Source organism: Danio rerio, chromosome 6 (genome assembly GCF_049306965.1).
Source record: "Danio rerio strain Tuebingen ecotype United States chromosome 6, GRCz12tu, whole genome shotgun sequence".
Classification (NCBI taxonomy): Eukaryota; Metazoa; Chordata; class Actinopteri; order Cypriniformes; family Danionidae; genus Danio; species Danio rerio.
Window position 1 is genome coordinate 55,396,627 of NC_133181.1, and position 20,877 is coordinate 55,417,503.

At 37.2% G+C, this 20,877-nt stretch overlaps 2 protein-coding genes across 5 annotated transcripts in view; both read right to left on the reverse strand.

Annotated features, from left to right (window-relative positions):
• The window catches only part of gdf5 (growth differentiation factor 5), a 28,629-nt gene extending 28,254 nt beyond the window's left edge, over window positions 1–375 (reverse strand). For all 3 annotated transcript variants that reach the window (XM_073954745.1, XM_002662541.7, XM_073954744.1), the window contains exon 1: window positions 286–375. The gene's annotated coding sequence lies outside the window, so the exon portion shown is untranslated. The remainder of the gene's footprint in view (window positions 1–285) is intronic.
• A 1,337-nt stretch (window positions 376–1,712) lies between these two features.
• sdc4 (syndecan 4) overlaps window positions 1,713–20,877 on the reverse strand; it is a 50,181-nt gene continuing 31,016 nt past the window's right edge. The window contains 4 exon segments of one of the 2 annotated variants that reach the window (NM_001048149.2): window positions 1,713–3,374; window positions 5,926–6,124; window positions 6,980–7,183; window positions 14,125–14,384. In NM_001048149.2, the coding sequence (NP_001041614.2) occupies window positions 3,214–3,374; window positions 5,926–6,124; window positions 6,980–7,183; window positions 14,125–14,184 (624 nt within the window). In that variant the 5' untranslated portion in view covers window positions 14,185–14,384 and the 3' untranslated portion in view covers window positions 1,713–3,213. 2 annotated transcript variants of the gene reach the window in all.

The window sequence follows — 20,877 nt, forward strand, 5'->3', positions numbered from 1 at the left end:
ATATACTTACGTGATAAGAATTTAAGTTTAATAAACTACAGTGACTTGAATCTGAATGAAATTTTAGCACTAAGTTAATTAATCAAAATCATTAAACACGAGCACTTGTGCTCATTGAGAAAATGCTAGTATGATTTAATGGTAATTTAATATACTAAAACATTTTTATTAATCGGTTGATGTTTGTGTTACGTCACGATCACAAAATTGTGTGTGTATTTTGCCTAAATGAACTAACGTTAAACGGCCTATATCTGACCAATACACAAAACTAACAAAATCTACCTTTATCCAGCGCTTTTTCGGCCTCCAACGGTTTAACTTCAAGTGCATTGCTGAATCGAAAAACATTTTATTCCTCCTCCTTCGTTAGCCATTTTACACGATAAATCCTCTGAATAAACCAACTGTTGATTTGATTCAGGTGTGCTCGAAGTCAACAGGAGGACGCCATTACCGGCCGCTACTTTCACAATGACGTCACTTCAATTGTAGTCTCTGTGTAATTTCTGAGGGTACATTTACACTAAAAAAGTATTTTAATTTGCTCATTCGACGTGCATGACGACAACATTGTTAATACGATCACCATTTTACGAGATTTCACAAAAATGATACGAAAAACACTGCAAAACGCCTGTCATACGCATGAGGTCATTTTTTAGACATGTATGTTGATGTAGCTTACACACATAACACACACATTTTAATTATTCATTCATCATTCATTTTCTTGTCGGCTTAGTCCCTTTATTAATCTGGGGTCGCCACAGCGGAATGAACTGCCAACTTATCCAGCAAGTTTTTTACGCAGCGGATGCCCTTCCAGCCGCAACCCATCTCTGGGAAACATCCACACACACACACACACTCATACACTACAGACAATTTAGCCTACCCAATTCACCTGTACCACATGTCTTTGGACTGTGGGGGAAACCGGAACACCGGGAGGAAACCCACGCGAAGGCAGGGAGAACATGCAAACTCCACACAGAAACGCCAACAATTGTAATTATTATAATTTGAATAATGAAGCTTTTGTTATTAACCTATTTATTTTGTTAATTAAGTGTTATATTCATAAGTGTACATTTTCCAACAAAAAACCTGTTTTACTGTGTTTTATAAGAAACTGAAAAATTACTTTTGCACTGCAGCATAGTGCTAATGGAAAGGCCATTAAAACTGTCCAACTTTGTTCTAGTTTCAATATTTTTGATTAATGTTAAGGTCCTGCTTATTCATATTTGTAAGAATTTTAGTTAAGTATTAATACTCTTGTTTTTATGTTTGTTTTATTTTATTTTTTTAATTTTATGTATTGATGCTATAATTTACTTTCTATCGCCCTGGCATTGTTGTGTTTACTATATTGTCATGTATGTTTTTAAAGCATAATAATAATAAAAAATAAATAAATACACAAAAATGTATTTTGTTTTATTTATATAGATATAATAGCTATATATAATAGCTATATATATATAATTGCTATATATAGCAACTTTTCTTCTAAAATAAGCATTTTTCTGCAACTCCTGTGTGTAGGCTCAGTAATTTTACATTTATAGTGACGGATAAGTTCTTTTCATTGCCTTTTAAGAGAAATAAAAAGAGAATTTTTCTCAGCCTTCTATAAATACATTAAATAACTTTCAGATACCACTGAGTACACATGGGAAAAGAAAGCTCAAGACACCTTCCAATGGTTATGTGCATAAAATAGCTTTATTTTCAACAGATCAAACCTCCATGCAGAAATCAATGATTCATTGACTTCAACATTAGATCAGTGATTTTTTTTTTCTTTTTAATCTGGATGTGACCAAACAAAGCAGCAGAATTTGTCTCTCATTTATGCCATGCTAATGCACAGCTCATTCACGATCCCCTTAACTAATCCAGAACATCCTTCTACAAAACATAAATAGATTCAGCTTAAAAAGTCTAAACGAAATAGAAACTCTTAAAAACAAATCTGTCGAAAGACTAACAGCCTTTGCATTTTTTTGCACTACTGTATATAAAACAAATCTAAAAAATAAAACAAAAAAAAATAATAAAATAATTATCACATATACAACAGCTGAGATGGGGGAGAAAGACCCCCCGACCTGAAGGCAGGCAATAAAATATGACAGTTAAATTAATACCAAAAAAAAAAAAAAAGAATTAAGGACATCTACAAAAACACTGAGAAAAAAAAATAGTTAGTACTAGCATTGGTCATCGTTCTCCAACAAAACATTTCCATAATGTTTCCAAAAGATAAAGATGCAAAGCATCTGCGTTTCACGTACAGCTTTTACAGCAAAAGCGAATACCGGGATGAGATATAGGAACAGTAAAAACTGATTTTGGCATTTAAATATTTGGTAAATAAAAGGCTGTCAAGAAATGGCTAAGTACCAAAGTTTTACATTTTATTCAATGGCTATATACAGATCCCTGGATGCACAAAGTCTGTTTGCAGTGAACTGATTCTCAAATCAACAACATCTGTACCTGTTAAAGTAGCTTAGGTGACCGTAGTGGATCTATTCTCCCATATAAAAACCACCACAGCAATGACATACAGACATGCGGAATGTACCATAACACCATGCTTGAAATGAGCGTACGTTAAAATCTAGTACAATGACTTCAGGTTCTCAATTTAGTTGCGTACACATACTGCATGCCCTCAATTTGGTTTCACCTCTGATGTTTTTAATATGCAAATTAAAATATTGTTTTACAGCACACAGATTTTAAAACAAAGACATCTGTTGATAACGTGAAAGGCTACAGTAACCACCTCCACTGTAGCACCAATCGTGACACGGACTGTTCATTTAACGGGAGGTTGAAACGGTAAATCCACAGCCTTTAATCTGTGAAGGCTCCATTGCACCATTTAGTGTTTTGTGGAAAAAAAAAAAGAAAAAAAATTTGGACACAACGAGCCACGTGATTAAAGGCAATAAACTTGAAGGGTGTGAGAGCATGAAGACACCAACATCTTCTGAATGGAGCGGTTTGGCAACAGACGCTTATCCCTCCGAGTCACTTTAATGTTTGGATGTAAATGTCCAGTCAGAGTGAAGTTTTGGTGTGAGGTCCTCCTGCGGTTTTGGTGGTACGTGAGAGGTTGGCGGCGGCCGTCCAGCCGAGGCACTGTGTGAGCTTATAGTTCGAAGATAGAGAGAAGGTATGCAAGGGTGCGGATGCTCATGCGTAGATTTCTGTGGTTGGAGCTTTTTTGTAGATGGGCGTCTTTCCCAGGTCGTAACTTCCTTCGTCTTTCTTCTTGATGCGGAGAACGAAGTGAACGAGGAGGACGATGAGGAGGATGGCGAAAACCAGGCCAACTGCTCCGCCCGCAATAACAGCTGGAAAACAAAAGTAGAAAAGGACTATGTTAACATTGCATTCAGTAATCGAATTACTTGCCTTACTCTAAATAAGACAGTAATATGATTAAGGTGTTTACATGAGTTGCTTTTTGAATGTTCCTTTCATGATCCCATTTTACATGTTGTAATTCGATTAACAGCATTGCGTCAACACGCTATCCACATTTTCTCCGGAGTTTCATGTAATTTCGAGTGTTTCATTTTTAATGTGTTGAGTTTGGCACTTTCACTTTCATTCAGGAACATTTTATGCATATGCCCCCACGACAAACGAGACACTGGATGAGTATGAACTGCTGGAAGAGTGTTGTTTTTAGTGGAGTTTGCTACTGCACATTGAATGGGAGAACAAAACCTCCGCATTTCACGGTGTACGTGTCTGTGGTCCATTTTCTGACTAGATAAGTGCAGAGAATAGTGTCAAAAAGTCGTATGTGTAAGTAATATCCTGTAGCAAAACAGAAGGAAAAGTTCTACACGCCGGAAAAAAGTTTGATTGCGGTGTTTACATGCATGTACAGCACTTTAATAATGCAAGTAAAATCGGCATACTCCACATGTCTTAATCCAATTTCTGTTTAGTCCGATTATGACCTTAATCGGATTAAATCTATCAAAAAAGTCTGTTTACATGGTAGACTCTTAATCAGAGTATTGTCTTAATCGTATTAAAATCAGATTATTGGTGTCCATGTAAACGTACTCAATGTGCGAGATGCATAATATATGGGCACATACAGGTTTGATGTTAATTTTAAAATATGGAACTGAAGTTATGCTAAAATTAAATTCAAAAGCGCATTTGAAGCTAAACTTACATTCGAATTTACAAATCTCACATTCAATTTCAACCAAATAACTACAGTGTGTAGCTGTGGCTTATTTTATATCCAAAGAAAAGAAAGATCTTCAAAGATGCCTTTTCAAGTTGTAAAAATAATCAGTGTTTTTAAAACAAATAAAGACAGAAGAGGTCAACGATTTTGTTTTATTTATCTATCCTGACATGTCTGCTGCTCCAAAATATTTGAAATGTTTCTTAAAATAAAATTAATTGTGCTCATTGAGGGGGAAGAAGTTGTCGTTTTTAACTGAGACATTAAAACAGAATGTATTTCAGAGGAGGAATTCGTGATCGTGACCCTTTTCACAAGCCTGTTATGATGTGTTTAATGGTCAACATAATCTTAAACCTTTAAAGTTTTTAATATTTCGATTTATTTCATTTGTGTGAACATTTATATGCATTTATGAATGTATTATCATATTTGTGTCAAATTACAAAGAACAAATTACAGCTTATGAGAGGTGTTTCTAATGCAGCATCTAAGGGGCTGAGAGTAAATTTGCCGTTATTCTCTCTTCTGGCTGCCGTTTGTTGTACTCTCAGATTCACTGTGCTCTAAATTTACCCATCTATGACACCTTCCGCTACCGAGAAACCCAAAAATGTAAAAGGGTCTATACCGTGAAACTCTGATATTTTTATCCAAGGTTATTATACTGTCTGAATCCTATATAAACTAATAAACAGACAAATGCATAGGGTTCTTCAAAGTTAAACTATATATACACACACACACATTTTAAAAAAGGTGAAATTAAAACAGTATTTAATAAATAGTCATTACAAATATAAAAAAATGATTAAGTTGAACATGAACATAATGAAACAAGAATTTTGGTCTAAAAGGTTTATCTCAAGACTTGTATTCATAAATGATTTCTTCTTTCCCCTTTAACATATTAACATTACCATTCTTTTTTTTTTTCTCCGTCCGCTTGGTTTAGGTCAGTGGTTCTCAAACTGTGGTACACGGGCTTCCTTCTAGTGGTACGCGGAGGAATGAAATATGTAATATGTACATACTACATATTTCAAAATTTATCAAAAATGATATATATATATATGAAAGCGACACATAATAATATTCATTATATGACATCTAGCCTATATTTCTGAGGTCCAGGCAACATTTTCAGCTGTTGACTAATTGCTACTAAATGTTAATACTTTATTTAAGTCCAGCACTTTTCTTTTTTTACCTTTCACACATTATAATTCAAATGTTGACTTTTTAGTTTGTTTGTTTTAATACATATAAGCACAGTACAGTGTTAACGTTCAGACTATTTATGTTTAAAGTGGCTGACAATAATATATATTCTTAATAATAGGAATTAATCTGCCACGTTTTTGAACTGTGCAAAACTGTAGCTGCTTTACTGGGCATACTACGCTACTGTATTTCAATACTGCTCATTGTGGTGGTACTTGGAGAGACTATTTTTTTCTGAGGTGGTACTTCAAGGACCATTGGTTTAGGTTGATTTACTGAATCATCATGTGACTCCAAAAAAATTAAAGTAGACCGAAATGTTTGCATTCTTCTCTCTCTCTCTCTCTCTTTTGTGCCTTTTTGATTTCTTGATTTTTGAGTGTGTAGACTTTCTTCAGAAATATTGAACATTGAAATTAAAGAATCACCATTCCAAACATAATCTGTTAATAACAGTGTGTCCTCACCTGCAAGCACCTCTGTGTTGTTGAACAAGCTATCATCTCCAGCGTGAGTCATGAGCACATTGCTGTGATTGTCCAAGTCTTGGTTTGGTGCTCCACGCAAGAAAACTTCATTGTTTTGAACCAGAATATTCTCATCGACAGTTGGCCTTGGAGCAAATGGACCCTTATCATCAGGGATCTGGTTATTCACAAATTCATCCTGACAAAAAAAAAAGAAAGGAAAAGTTCCAGAATTAATATTAACATCAAACTGGTTGCCAATCAAAACAAACAAACAAAAACAAAAGCCTGTGGACAGCCAATCAGTGTTTAAACTTTTGGAATTGGTCTCAGAAATTGTAAACATGTGCAAGAAAGTAATGTAACTCCAAACAGGACGTGACCACAAGTAATGACTTGTGGATCAGTGAGTGAGTCAAGCTTGAATGAGTCACATTGTCTTAGTCAATTTGAGCTTCAAAGAATCACACATCAGATGACCCTAGTTAAACAGCAAATTTGTTACATGAAACCAGTGAGCGAAATGAAATACACGGATGTCTTGAATACTCATTTACTGCGACAACATTACATTTGAACTTAAATGGATGAGTTGATTTAGGGTCAACCCAAAATGAAAATTACCTCTCCATTTTTCTTCTGTTGAACACAAAAGAAGATACGCTAAACAAAAGGGTTGCTGTTTGTTTAAACTACTTATTTATAACGAGTTGAAAGAATGATTACGTTTTTTAGGGGGGACAACATAGTTTTTTAGGTTCAATCCACATAAATTTGTACGAACGATTAATTTAACTTAATTTATGTTGGGACAACATGAAGGAATTACGTGGAACCCACCATTTATGCTGGAATCCATCGACGTCCATAATAATAATAAAACGTATATAAAAACTATTGAAGTATTTGTGTTCAACAAGAAATTAAGTTTTGAACAAGTGAAAGATGAGTAAATGATGGTAAAACTTTCACTTTTGGCTGAAGTATCCATTTAAAAAAAAGAAACATTTCCTCGATAAATTAATTAATGCAGTAATAAATAGTCAATAACTACCTCAATATCATCGATCACATCTGCAAACCCAGAGCCTGACATGTCATCGTAATCGTCTTCATCATCTTCATCAAAGCCATCCTCATCGTCAGTCTGGTTTAAGTCGGTGAACTCAAAGTCTTCATTCTGTGAGTTGCCGGAGGACTCCAGGTCCTCGATGGCCGCCTTGTTTTTCAGAGGTACCCAAGTTTCAGTTTCTCGTACCTACAAAAAGAAAATGGCATCCATTAGGAATGCAGCTTAGCCATCGGTCCCAAGGCCGATCATCAAATAAATATGTACATATTCAGAACCTTGTAATGCAAATCAACGTCAACACAGTGCACTGAAGGAAAGGTCACAGCTGAGAGACACAAGAAGGACTTAAAAATACAATTTTAAACAAAACTCTTCCACTCCTAAAGACTCAATGTAAAAATATATTAATAGTTAAGCTGGATACTGTACAAACAGCTGGCATCATGGTAATTCTAAGAGCACACTTAATTTAATTAAGACACACCAATGCTTTTAATCAGGTTAGCAGAGCCATTTGGCTAAGATCTGCAAATGGGCTTTAAACAATTAAAGAGCTAAGCCTATTAGCATAGGAGGAAGTAAAATTGTTTTTGTTTTGTTTATTTCTTCTCTTTGTCCCTCAATGGTCATTCATTTTCATCACTATTGCAGGACATTTCTATCCTGTTCTGAATAGTGGACAATTGTGATTCGCACATTACAGTCGAGAGTGGAGGGATTGTAATACAGTAAAGGGACCTGTGGAGGTAGAAGGCAAGTTAGCACAGGTTTGCCACTATTGTGTAAAATGACGAAAGAATTCATTGGAAAGGGGCTGAGGGTCGTTATCGGTCTCACTCGCCTGCTTTGCCAAAAACAGATTTAATCAACTCACTGAAAAGTCTCACATACCGGGAAATCAAAAACAAATCGTAATGCACAGGTGTGTACTCAAACCAGCGAACTTCGTGAAACCACCTTAGACAAAAATTCGAACACACCTCATTGACGATTTCATTTTACGATTATCTTAAAGAGAGTATTTTCAGAAGAAATGTAATGCTTAAAATGGCTGTTGATGATGATGATGATAATAGAGAGGGTGAGGTGGGGGGTTAAAATGGAGACTGGGAGTAGGGGGTTGACTCATTTTCCAGGAAAACCAGGATCAACGCCACATGAAACTGCAAGTCAGCTCAAGCCTGCTCTGTTGTTCGAAAATAATAAAAGAAAAAGGGAGAGCGAGAAACAGAGAGCGACTGAAACCACAAGAGGGTGTGGGGAGAGAGACCGACATACTTTATGGTTTTCAGCCTTGCTGTGCTGTGAAACCCCACTCCAAAATCCCCCAGCATTATGAAATGCTCAGCTTCAGGGGAATAAAAAGAAAACTGCACACAGAAAAAGTACAGCAGTATAAGAAAGTACAGTGAATACCCACTTACTGCGAGGAGGTGGTTCAATTCAACCAATGCTTAAATTCCCATAAGCGAGCTACTTCTCAGTAACTGTATGCAAGCCACTTGAAAAAGTTTAAAGGAAGTCTCACTGACCGAGCTAAAAGCTCTAGATGAAGACGTACTGCTAAAGAAAGTCCCGCAAAATCTCTCGAAAGCGATGCAGGAAATAAATGTGTTTTAATTTCTCAGCAACAAGCAGAAAACCCCACAGCAGCATTTAAAAAACCCAAAATGCAAAAGCTCTTAAATAAATAATAGTGTAGTTCCCTAAAATGAAACTGTCATCATTTACTCGCCCTCATGCCAACTCAAACCCATATGACTTTTTTTTTCACACAAAAGGAGATGTTTATCAATGTTCATGCCAGCTTTTGTTCATACAATAGACGGAGACGGGCGCTGTCAAGCTCTAAAGAGGACAAATAGCACCATTAAAAGTACTCTGAAAACTGGTTTGAACTGAATTTTTAATTATTCATGTCGTTATCCAATTTGCACAGACGCCAAATCAATGTGACTTCAAATAGGGAATCATACAGGTTGAGTAAATGAGTAAAAGATTGATAGTAATAGTGTCTGAGAACGTCTGATATGATGATGACGCATGTCTAGAGGTACATGCTCTAGTGCTGAGCTGTAATGCCCTGAAAAAAAAGCCAGTGTAAATTAACCAGCTTAGTAAAGCAGGCCTTTGTCAGGACTAGCAAAGCTAGGAGCAAATCCGGCCATCTGCTTACAAATGGTCTGGCATCTGTTGCAGTGAGTCACAATGGGAGAGTTAAAGAGAAGATACCACAATCAGTGACTCATCCATGACTGTGGTAAACTGGAGTGATCAGGTGATTATTCAGTGTATGAGTTTAAAGGCCAACATCTGAATACCCACAGCTGTTTTGCATCTTAAGTTTTACACTTTCTGTGTACGAAAAGCCATAGGGGTCAACAAATAACTGGAAATTCTGTGAATTTTCACCTATAATGTGGATAATCTGTGCCAGATTCATTGATGAGCCAAGGTAGAAATATTATCGGCCATCATCCATGATGGTTTGAAGACTCTCCTTGTTGTCCTTTCGGGTCACAACCAATTACAACCTCAGCCGTCAACACAAACAGCTTCTGTTACTCCGACCAATCGGATTTACCCATGCATTGTGTCATCTGATCTCCTCACGAGATTCACTCCTCATCCCAGACACAGCTAACGTCCCACTTTACACACGAATGCATGTCAGGAGAATTCCTTCCACCTTCGCGGGAACTATTTATAGTTGCATTTTTCCTTCCTACACACCCAGCTGAATCTCCAGTGGAAAGACTCACCTGCCTGCTAAACGATACGTCATTGTTCAATCACACGCCACATTCTCACTCTAACACCTGTTCAAAGCATTACGGCATGCGATGGAAACAAGATTGGACTTTTCCTTTTAAATCTACAACTAAACCATATAAAAGACTATTCAACGTGACTGTCGTCAGCCTCTATTCTCTCCTGCAGGAAGTGTGATCACGCTTTCCTTCTGTCTGTTGGTGGCTTTCATTAATGAAGCTTCTCACCATAAGTCAAAGCCTGTTTAATACACAATGAGCTGGTCTGAATAGCCCATACAAGCAGTATTGTGAGGTCTGGGCCTGAAAACGTGAGATCGAGAAACTTCCTGACAACAGACCTTTCGTGACCCACTAAAACCTGGAGTTAAGGAGAATTTGATTGGATTCTGCAGTCATTAAAGTGCTAAATATGCCATTGATGGCTTTTAATAGTTTTACAAATAATCACTAGACTCAGATTTGGTGAACTCTGACATATTTAAACGTTGCATCTTAACACATCTATATGCATTGAACAGGGCTTTAAATCGACTTGATGCCTAATTTTTAGAGCCATTAATTTGAGCAAGAAATGCAAAGAACAGGAGAATATGATGCAAAGTAAGTTACAATAACACACAAATACATATACATATAAATATATATAAATAAATATAGATAATATATAATTATTATTAATATGCCAATTTGTTAATATTTTAATCTAATGAAAATTTATTTAGCTGTAATTGATGTCAGCAAGCAGAAATAGAATTTTGACACCATTTAATAAATTTTTAAGCATAATATCTCCATTTTATTAGCTCTGAATAACCAACATCAGTCGGTCTCTAATAAATCTATTGGAAGCGTGTGTCTACAAGAAAGTTATACCCCTACTATACATGACAAGACCTGCAAAAGAGCATTCTGACTGCATCTGAAAAATACAAAGACTCTGGAAAACAACTTGAAAGGTAATCCAGGATACTGGAAGCCATGTTATTAGGAGGGAAAGACCACCAACATGTGTTGCAAGGAGATCAATGAGGTGATTAGACTCTCAAGTTTTCTTTAACTCTAGAGCCGAGAAACACACAGACGGGTGTTTATTTGAAGAATGGGTATTTTTGGAGAGCACAAACATTTACACGCCAGGGAAAGACAAAAGGCTAGATGGAAAAGCTATTGCTTAGGGGGAGGGTGCAGTCCACAAAGAAGCAATACTATGGGGTAGATAATAAAGCTAATTCAGAAGAAACCCAAATGCTAGTATGCCAATCTAACCTCAAATAAAAGCATCACCTCACTAATAACCTGGAAAAAGAAACAGAACAACTCAAGAAAGTGGAACGGGCATTATGAAGGACAGCTGGTGGCTGGTTATCAGCATTTCCAAGTAAAGCCTGTCTGGCATATGGTTAATAGCTCCACAAGCAACAGAACTGGAACAGTGACGATGTGGTCTGCTAAAAGACTCTAGAACACACAGACTCCCTTTACATGGCCTCAAGATATTCCTTTGGACTTGCGCAACCAAAGTGAACAGCATTTGCTGAAGTAAACATTGATGCATACAATAAACACAAAAGTTCACAAGCAGAATCGCTGTAATAAGTAAAATTTGTTTTTCACCTAAGCAAACAAAACCCTCTCAACTCTTTGCCAACATTCCACTCTCTAAAGCTATTTAATAGGCCAGTGGACAGCAATGAAGAAATCATTAATACATCCTGGTTGAAAGTATTCATCGTTTTCACCACTTTATCTTTTAACACCCTTTCAGATGAGCTTTACACTCCAAAATAACTAGATGGACAAAATAATAGCAAACTTACTTTTATCAGGGTTCATACACATTTTTTACTACTAAAATTCTGACTTTTCCAAGACTTTCAAGTAAATTTACATGATCTAATGTTTCATGCAATGTCTACTAGGCAGGGGAAGATAACCGTTTTTAAGGTATACCGTGGTTTGGAAAAGTCAAGGTTGTAAAATGAATATTTTCTATAATACCGCTCCTAAGGTATGTGTAAGCTTTTTTATTTACATTATTTATTTATTTTGTAATTTTTTTAGTACAACAGTATCTTAGTGGAAAAAATATATACAAAGATCCCATTTTAAATAGTAAGGAAATCTGCATTATTGAAACTAACGAAGACAGCGGAAGTCAATTATTCATCGTAATTATTTTTACCTATTTTGGGTGTTTACTGCTCCAAAATATTGTAAACTAAAGATATTGTGTTCAATATAGTTTTCGTTTTTTACCCAGACATTAAAAAATAGTATATTTTAGAGCAGTGAGCACAATAACCGTGATACTGTGAAATTGTGATATTTTATCCAAGGTTATCATACCGTCAGAATCTAATACCAGCCCATGCCTAATGTCTACAAATGTGTAGTAAAAGAAAACCAACATGGTTAAATTTATTACAGCATATCATAAAACACGCAAAAATCTATTTAGTTTTAATTTATATTCATATCTAGGTAAAATTGAATTATGTAACGCTTACACAGTACTAATAATTTGAAAGTATGTGATTGGCCAAGGACAGAAAATCAGTATTTAACCTATATTCAAGTATATACATATCTGTTTTCCATGACTTTTCCAAAACTTCTTGTGTTTTTCTATTTGTCCAAAACTTCTTCAGACATGGAAAATGCCATGTCAAAATTCCATGACCGTATGAACCCTGTTTTATGCAAATCACCTCATGCCTAATTTATAACAAGACTATTAGCAAGACCTCTATAATAAAGACAAAACTTCTGGAGCAGGATTTTTTTATGATGAATCCATTAATTGTTTGACAAAATAGTGTTATAATATGACGCATTCTCAGAAAAGCATTGATGTTTAGTTGTCACGTTATATACAGAACCTTGGCAGGTTATTATGACCACTGCCAGTTTCTTTCTTTAATTTTTTGGCCATTGTCAGTCTTACCAACTAGAGATTACATTATATCAGCCAAGGCAGTGAAAGCTGTGCTTAACTATTCAAATACAACCAACCCAAAGGCCATAATTACAAATACCCACTGCTACTTTGCCTATTACTGAGGTTTAAAGTGTCTATGTCATGTTGAGTTTAAGCCACACAAACTGGTCCAGTGGCTGAAGAGGAGGGTCCTGGATGAAAGAGGTGGACCATTTAAATCCGCCGAAGTGTGTGAAATCCCAAAAGAAGGGCTGGTCAAGGTCAGGAGGGGTCAAATTCCTCAGGAAAATGCAAAAGAATGGAGAGGGAGGGGGATGAAAGGAACGCAGACACTTCTGCATGATTTTGAGGAATGTTGCGGCCTTCCCTGCCTCGGAGGAAAAGGCTTTTGGTGCATGTAAGCTTGTTCCCACATTCCCACTTGAGCTTAAATCACACCGTCTGTTGAATGGTAAACAGTGCATCTAGTAAACTGCTTCATTTTACAGTGTATTACTAAATAACACACTCTAAAACATTCAGAAAAGATCACAAAGATGCAGACTCAAGACAAAAGTTGCATCTGTTGGTGTTTAAGTCTAGATAAAGATCTACGCCAACACCTTTCCAAAGGTCTGTAAGAGAATGGAGGGTTTGGGTTGAAAGAATTTGCATTTTGACTTGTGCAAGGGTGTGTGTGTGTGTGGCTGACTGACCGAGCAAGCACACTGGGTGGCATTTGTCTTCTATTTCAGCTCCAAAGACATCTGCAGCTAGCCATTCTTTTGAGTTATGAAAGAACTGGCCAACACAAAGCTGTGGCATCCCATTCACAGGTGCTTCAGTGGGTGATTCCATAATGAACAGATGGAAAAGCAAACCTCATGGACTGAACCATCATATAGTGGAATGAATCCAGTCTAATCAAACGAGCTTAAAACAAAAACCCTGCAGGCAAAAACTGTCACATGAAAGCCAATGCTACTCAATAGGCCATTCAACAAACAAAAATGTGTACTAGTTTAAACTGGTTTAGTGCCAAAGCCAGAAAATTACTCTCTTAAATACATTAAGGTTACACACAAACATACATTAACATACACAAATCACAACTACACGAAATTCTTCCTTGTTCAAGTTTATTTGAGGTGCGCGCGCAATGTTAAATCCGAGTAAAACTCAGCAGGTTTGGCATTTAAGCTACAAATAATACTCTTAAAAACAATTCTGTTGAACACATAACGTTTGGCCTAACGTTAACTTAAAAGCTTTTGTTGCTTCAACATGTCTGTTGACAACGCTAACGTTTTAGCAAACTCTCTTATAAGCTTTATAAAGCGAAGTTTGGTTGATTACAAAAAAAAAAAACGAGTTGGCTCGATAGTTGCTTAACTCAATTTGATTTTGGTTAAAATTCACACGATAACGTTACTCACCGATTCAGCGAAAACAGCAGCAGCCGCCGACAAAACCAACATGAGGTAAACTTTCAACATCTTCTCTTCAATACTAGTAGCCCGAGTGAATAAAGTTGTCCGTTTCGTAAAGAATAACTTCTGTAACGTATATCGAAATAAACCGCTCCTGGTTTCTTTAATCCTTTTGTGTTCGATTTGTTGAGACGTTTTAACGCGAACTTCTTGCTGCTGTCCTCTGTGTTAATACGCACTATTCCTGTATAATGATTGATCGCCTTTGGTTTTATTCAACCCCTTCCAACTCCGCCTATCCTTCTAACGCAGCCAATCCCGGTTGTGTGACGTAACTTACGGAAACTCCAGACCGGACGCAACAGGTTTACTGCGAGACCGAGAAAAATGTAAACAGTTGAAATGCGCGATGACTAAAATAGTTTTTAGCCTTTTAATTTTTTTATTCAAACAGTTGTTTCATGACTTATCTCTTCTCAATATAATATCAGATTATTTTGACAGTTTCACGTCTTGTTATTAATGAAAATAGCTGAACAATATAAAAACCCACAGTAGGCTAATGACTAGTTACCATTTTGAGGAAGCATTAAGAAGAGTTGGGGAAGAAATAATGCATTAGTTCGTGGAAAGTTTCAATGACGTTAGCTTCCAGGACTTTTTGAACGTGCTTTCCTTCGCTTTCCCTTAGGGTGGAAAACGAAAACCACAATGATTTTAGATGCCATTCATGATAACAAACAAAAGCTTTCATTCATTAAAACTCCCCACATTAGCATTGACGAACTAACAAAGATGGTTGGTTGTTTTAGTTGGTTTAGCATATATTTGAGTCTCATGTCTGTATGAAAATTAACCATGGTTTTATTACAGTAAAAGTGTAGTAAACATGCCATTATGCAGCCTATTGAGTACCATTACAGTTACACTGCAAACACCATGACTAAATTGTTAAGTGCAGCATGTTTTAAAAAAATATTATGTGTAGTAAAATCCATGATTTTCATAAGGTCTGTTTTATTTTATCTGATCTCTCAAGTGACAAAACACTAAGCGAACTGATGCTGGAAAGACCATCTAAGTCTAGCAGACCACACTGGTTTATGGTGTGTTTGTTTTTTATTCATACTTTTTCTTGTTGTCATAAACCCATCAAGAAATGTCAGTTACATCAGGGTGGTGTTGCATTAAAGGTTGTCATTTCCCCTAAAAGGTGTCAGTTTGAAGATCTTCCAGTCACAGTAACTGGCAAATGTCTAACCTTTCCCGTTTTTAATGCAACAACTGTATTCTGGCATGACTTTGAACTTGAAACCACTTTCACATGTCACAACATGATATTGTTCGTAAAACAAAACTTTACTCACGGTTTCACATTTAATTAATGTCATTTCTTTGAAAGAGACCCATCACAGGAATTATAATTAGCAATTTTTATAAAGTAGGCTAATCATCTCAGCAGCACCTCTAATCATCAGCTATTAAAGAGGTTAAAGTGTGGTTTAAGGGTGCAATCACTACTGGTTTAATTAAAAGTAACACTAAAACTAGTTACCGTGGTTCAGCTGAATAAGTGTGACACTGAAATATTTGAACCCTGGTGTGAAACAAGTAATATATTATAGATCTCAGTCCACTTACAAATAAACCCTGATGCAGATTACCTGAAATATAAACACAACACAGACCAAATACATACCAAAAAGAGGACATGATGTGACCCTATAAATGTGACTGAATGCTCAACCAAATCTGTTTTCATTCATAGTTGTGAAATTATTGATAAAACTGACAAAAATAAGTCCTCTTTCAGTCGATATTAGTTTTATATGTGTACCAGAAGAATTCCTGGCACTGTTTTGACTTGTTTTAGCAATTATAAGTATATTACAAGTTATTTAAACATCATCACATGTATGCAACACCAAGAACTACGTTTTGCTCATCAAATAACATTGTTCTGTTTGATAAGTTTTACTGCAAATTCATAAACGCTGCATGTTTTATTTAATTTTTATTTTTAAATTCAGTTTTTTGTTACACTTTTTCAATGTTAGTCAGTGTGTAGTGTGTATATAAAAACTGAAAGACCACCCTAAAGAAAGACTAAAAGTTTCCTTTCAAGAACTACAGGGAATGGCTTGTTTGGACAACGTGTTAATGTTGAAACAAATTTCAACATCAGCACTCTGATATGTCCTGCTATATCAGTGCATGCAAATATTCTGTGCGATCCTCTTGACCAATACTCATTCATTCATTTTGTTTTCGGCTTAGTCCCTTAATTAATCTGGGGTCGCCACAGCGGTATGAACTGCCAACTTATTCAGCACATGTTCGACTCAGCGGATGCCCTTCCAGCCGCAACCCATCTCTAGGAAACATCCATACACACTCATTCAATTCACCTGTACCAAATATCTTTGGATTGTGGGGGAAACCGGAGCACCCGGAGGAAACCCACGTGAACACAGGGAGAACATGCAAACTCTGCACAGAAACGCCAACTGACCCAGCCGAGGCTTGAACCAGTGACCTTCTTGCTTTGAGGTGACAGCACTACCTTCTGAGCCTTAATCTATTACATTGTGAAATATTTGATATTCATTCATTCATTTTCATTCGGCTTCCTTATTTATCAGGGGTCGCCACAGCGGAATGAACCACCAACAATTGTAGAGTGTGTTTTACATAGTGGATGCCCTTCCAGCTGCAATCCAGCACTGGGAAACACCCGTACACTTTTGCATTCACACACACTCATACACTATGGCCAATTAAGTTTGTCCAATTCAACTATTGCACATGGTTTTGAACTGTGGTGAAAATCGGAGCACCCAAAGGAAACCCACGCCAACACGGGGAGAACATGCAAACTCCACACATAAATGCTAACTGGCCAAGCCAGGGCTTGAACCAGCGACCTTCTTGCTGTGAGGCAACAGTGCTAACCACTGAGCCAATGTGCCACACCATTGAAAGTATATCCTATTAAATCCACTTATTTTACGCTTATCATCAAATATAATTAAGTGTCTGAAAAATGTGCATTGTTTTAAGGCTTACATTAGTTGATCCATTGTGGACTCTGTTAAACAACAAGAGATTATTAACTAAAATTATTGCTTTTTGTTTTGCAAATACATCACTAAAACGACTACAAACTAGTAAAACTGATCCGGGATCAGGTAAAACTAATGTAACCTGTTCAGTGATTTACCACTGGGAGCCACTCTGACTGAACCCATGTGATTCAAGATTTAAATTGATCCCCCAACTGAGAGCCATTGAATTTTCTAAATATTTCAATCCTGCAATGATATACCAAAGCCCTAAATTTTTAAATCATGCAATTTTGACAATTTGATGCGCATTCCCAAACACTGAAGCAAATGGTTTGTAAAGATTTCAAAGTTCTTTAAAAGCAGCCATCACTATGTTCAACAGAGGAAAGATAATCATCAAAGTTTAGAACCACTTGAGTGTGAGCAAATGTTGAGGAATTTGCCTTTTTTGGGTGAACTGTCTCTGTAATTGTTAATTTATTTGTTTTCCTTCGGCTTAGTTCCTTTATTCATAAGGGGACGCCACAGCGGAATGAACCACCAACTTATCCAGCATATGTTGTACACAGCGGATGCCCTTCCAGCCGCAAACCAGCACTGTGAAACATTCATACACTCTCACATTCACACACACACACTTATACACTACAGCTAATTTAGTTCATTGAATTCACCCATAGCACATGTCTTTGAACCAGAGCAAGTTACCTGGAGGAAACTCACGCCAACATGAGGAGAACATGCAATCTCCACATAGAGATGCCAACTGGACTCGAACCAGTGACCTTCGTGTTGCGAGCCACTGTGTCGCCCACTTTAATTAAACATACATGATTTTAGAAACAGAACCACCAATCTAAATATCCACATCCATGCATTTCTACATAAATTCTCTTCATATGTTTAGAAACAACAAATCCCCTGTTGAAAATCATCTTTATCCTCTAAGAAATCTTCCAGCATTAAGATTTCTTGCGAGGTTTGATTACTTGTGCAATGGCGGAGATCTCAAAGTTGTTTAAATGTAGCAGCTGTATATCTGAGCTTGTGCTCATGAGCTTTCAGATTCTACTGTATTATGAAGCGAGAGAAGAATCTGGCCTGATTTCAGCCCTGATTTGTTTAGTCTGAGTCTAGAGCTCATTTAAAACAACTTAATGGAAGTGTCCAGAGAAAATGCAAGAGATGAACACAATTTTTGAAAGATGCTATTTGCCTTAGATTAAAGGCATAGGTCACCTACAAAAGATTTACTCACAATTTACTCAACCTCAAGTGGTTTCAAACCTCAAGTGGTTTTCACCTTTATGAGTTTCTTCTTTTAAACAATAAATCATATTTTTAAGAATGTTGAAAACCTGTAACCATTGACTTCTGTAGTAGGAAAAGTAAATACCAAGGATGTCAATGGTTACAGGTTTCCATTCAATCATTCATTTTCTTTTCAGCTTAGTCCCTTTATTAATCAAGGGTCGCCACAGTGGAATGAACGGACAACTTATCCAGCTTATGTTTTTACGCAGTGGATGCCTTTCAAGGCGGGAAACAACACTGGGAAACACCCATACACTCTTGCATTCACACGCACTCATGCACTATGGCCAATTTAGCTCATTCAATTCACCTGTACCGCATGTCTTTGGACTGTGGGGGGAATCCGGAGCACCTGGAGAAAACCCACATGAACTCAGAGAGAACATGCAAACTCCACGAAGAAATACCAATTGACCCAGCCCGGACTCAAACCAGCGACCTTCTTGCTGTGAGGCAATTGTGCTACCCACTGCTCCATCATGAGGCCTACAGGTTTCCAGCATTTTTCTAAATATTTTCTTTTGTGTTTCTGAAGGAAAAAACTCATAAGTGAAGTTTATTCATAAACTAATTTCGAGAGGAGCACGTGATTATGATTGAACACGGCTGGTTCTGCATTAGCATGCTTGATCCACCAATCAGGCCATTCCTAACCACTATAAAGAGCCAGGGTTTTCTCACTACAGTCATCTTCGATTTGAAGAATCCCCCCTTCCACCCCTACTTTTGTCACCTTTCCCTCCATAGGGCAGCACGGTGGCTCAGTGACTAGCACTGTCGCCTCACAGCAAGAACGTCACCGGTTCTAGTTCATTAACAGGCCAGTGGTCGTTTCTGTGTGTAGTTTGCATGTTCTTCCCGTGCTTGCGTGGGTTTTCCCCGGGTTCTCCGGTTTCCTCCCACATTCCAAAAACATGTACAACAAGTTAATCGTTAAATCTAAATTTCAATACAGGTAATCCAATAATGCAGCATATCTTTTAATAGCCTTCAATCTTAATCTTTAGCTATTATAAAAAGGGGAGTTGTCGAGATCTACCTGAGCTCGAGGCTCCCCACTCTTCCTCCAAACGGGAGGGAGCCCAGGGCTCAAGAACCTTCGAGCTCAGGGCTCTCTCCCGGGACAGCATGCCAAACTTGCTTATAATCAATCATCAGCTAAGTGTGAACTCTTGAAATGTTTTAAACAAGTAAAATGTGAGTAATGTCGACAGAACTTTCATTTTTGGGGTGAACTATCCCTTCAAGAGTGTAAAGTACATTTAGTGCGAATACACAAAATGTGAAAAATGCAGATGTGTTTTTGGCAGCAATCATGGCTGCAATCACAAAACAACTTAGCAATAAAAATATATGAAACTCTAGTCCTAAAATGCACTAATCAAGTCATCAGGAAGTTGATGACTAATTTGGGGCCATTGCATGTTTAACTTTAATGTTTCAGATCAAACTAATTTAAACATTACTCAGAAATAACACAAATAAACACATCATGCAGTTTTAAAATGAAGGTTTTTATTTTTAGGGGAAAACTAAATACAAAATGATATAACCCTATGTGAAAAACTGTTTGCCCCCATACCTAATAACGTCTTGGGTCACCATTAGAAACAAAAATAAGTCTGTTACGGTGCTGTAGGGGAATTTTGGCCCACTGATCTTTGCAGAATTGTTGTATTTCAGCCACATTGGAGAGTTTTTAAGCATGAACTGCCTTTTTAAGGTCATGCCACAGCATCTCAATTGAATGCAGGTAAGGACTTTGACTAGGCCACTCCAAACTCTTCATTTGTTTTTCGTCAGGCACTTAGAAGTGGACTTGCTGGTGTGATTTGAATCATTGTCCTGCTGCAGAACCCAAGTTCGCTTCTAGCTTCCAAATTCACTAACAGATGGCTGGACATTCTCCTTCTGGATATTTTGGTACGAAGCAAAATTCATGGTTTAATTTATTACAGCAGGCGATGCGGTGGCAGAGTAGGTATTGCTGTCGCCTCACAGCAAGAAGGTCGCTGGTTCGAGCCTCAACTGGGTCAGTTGCCTTTTCGGTGTGGAGTTTGCATGATCTCCCTGCGTTCGCATGGGTTTTCTCATGGTGCTTCGGTTTCCCCCACAGTCCAAAGACATGCGGTAGGTGAATTAGGTAAGCTAAAATGTCTGTAGTGTATGAGTGTGAATGATTGTGTATGGATGTTTTTCCAGAAACGGGTTGCAGCTAGAAGGGCATCCACTGCATAAAACATTTGCTGGATAACTTGGCGGTTCATTCCCCTGGGCGACCCCAGATTAATAAAGAGGCTAAGCTGAAAAGAAGAAAATGAATAAATGAATTTATCACAGCAAGTCTTCCAGCTCTTGAAGCAGCAAAACAGTCCCAGAC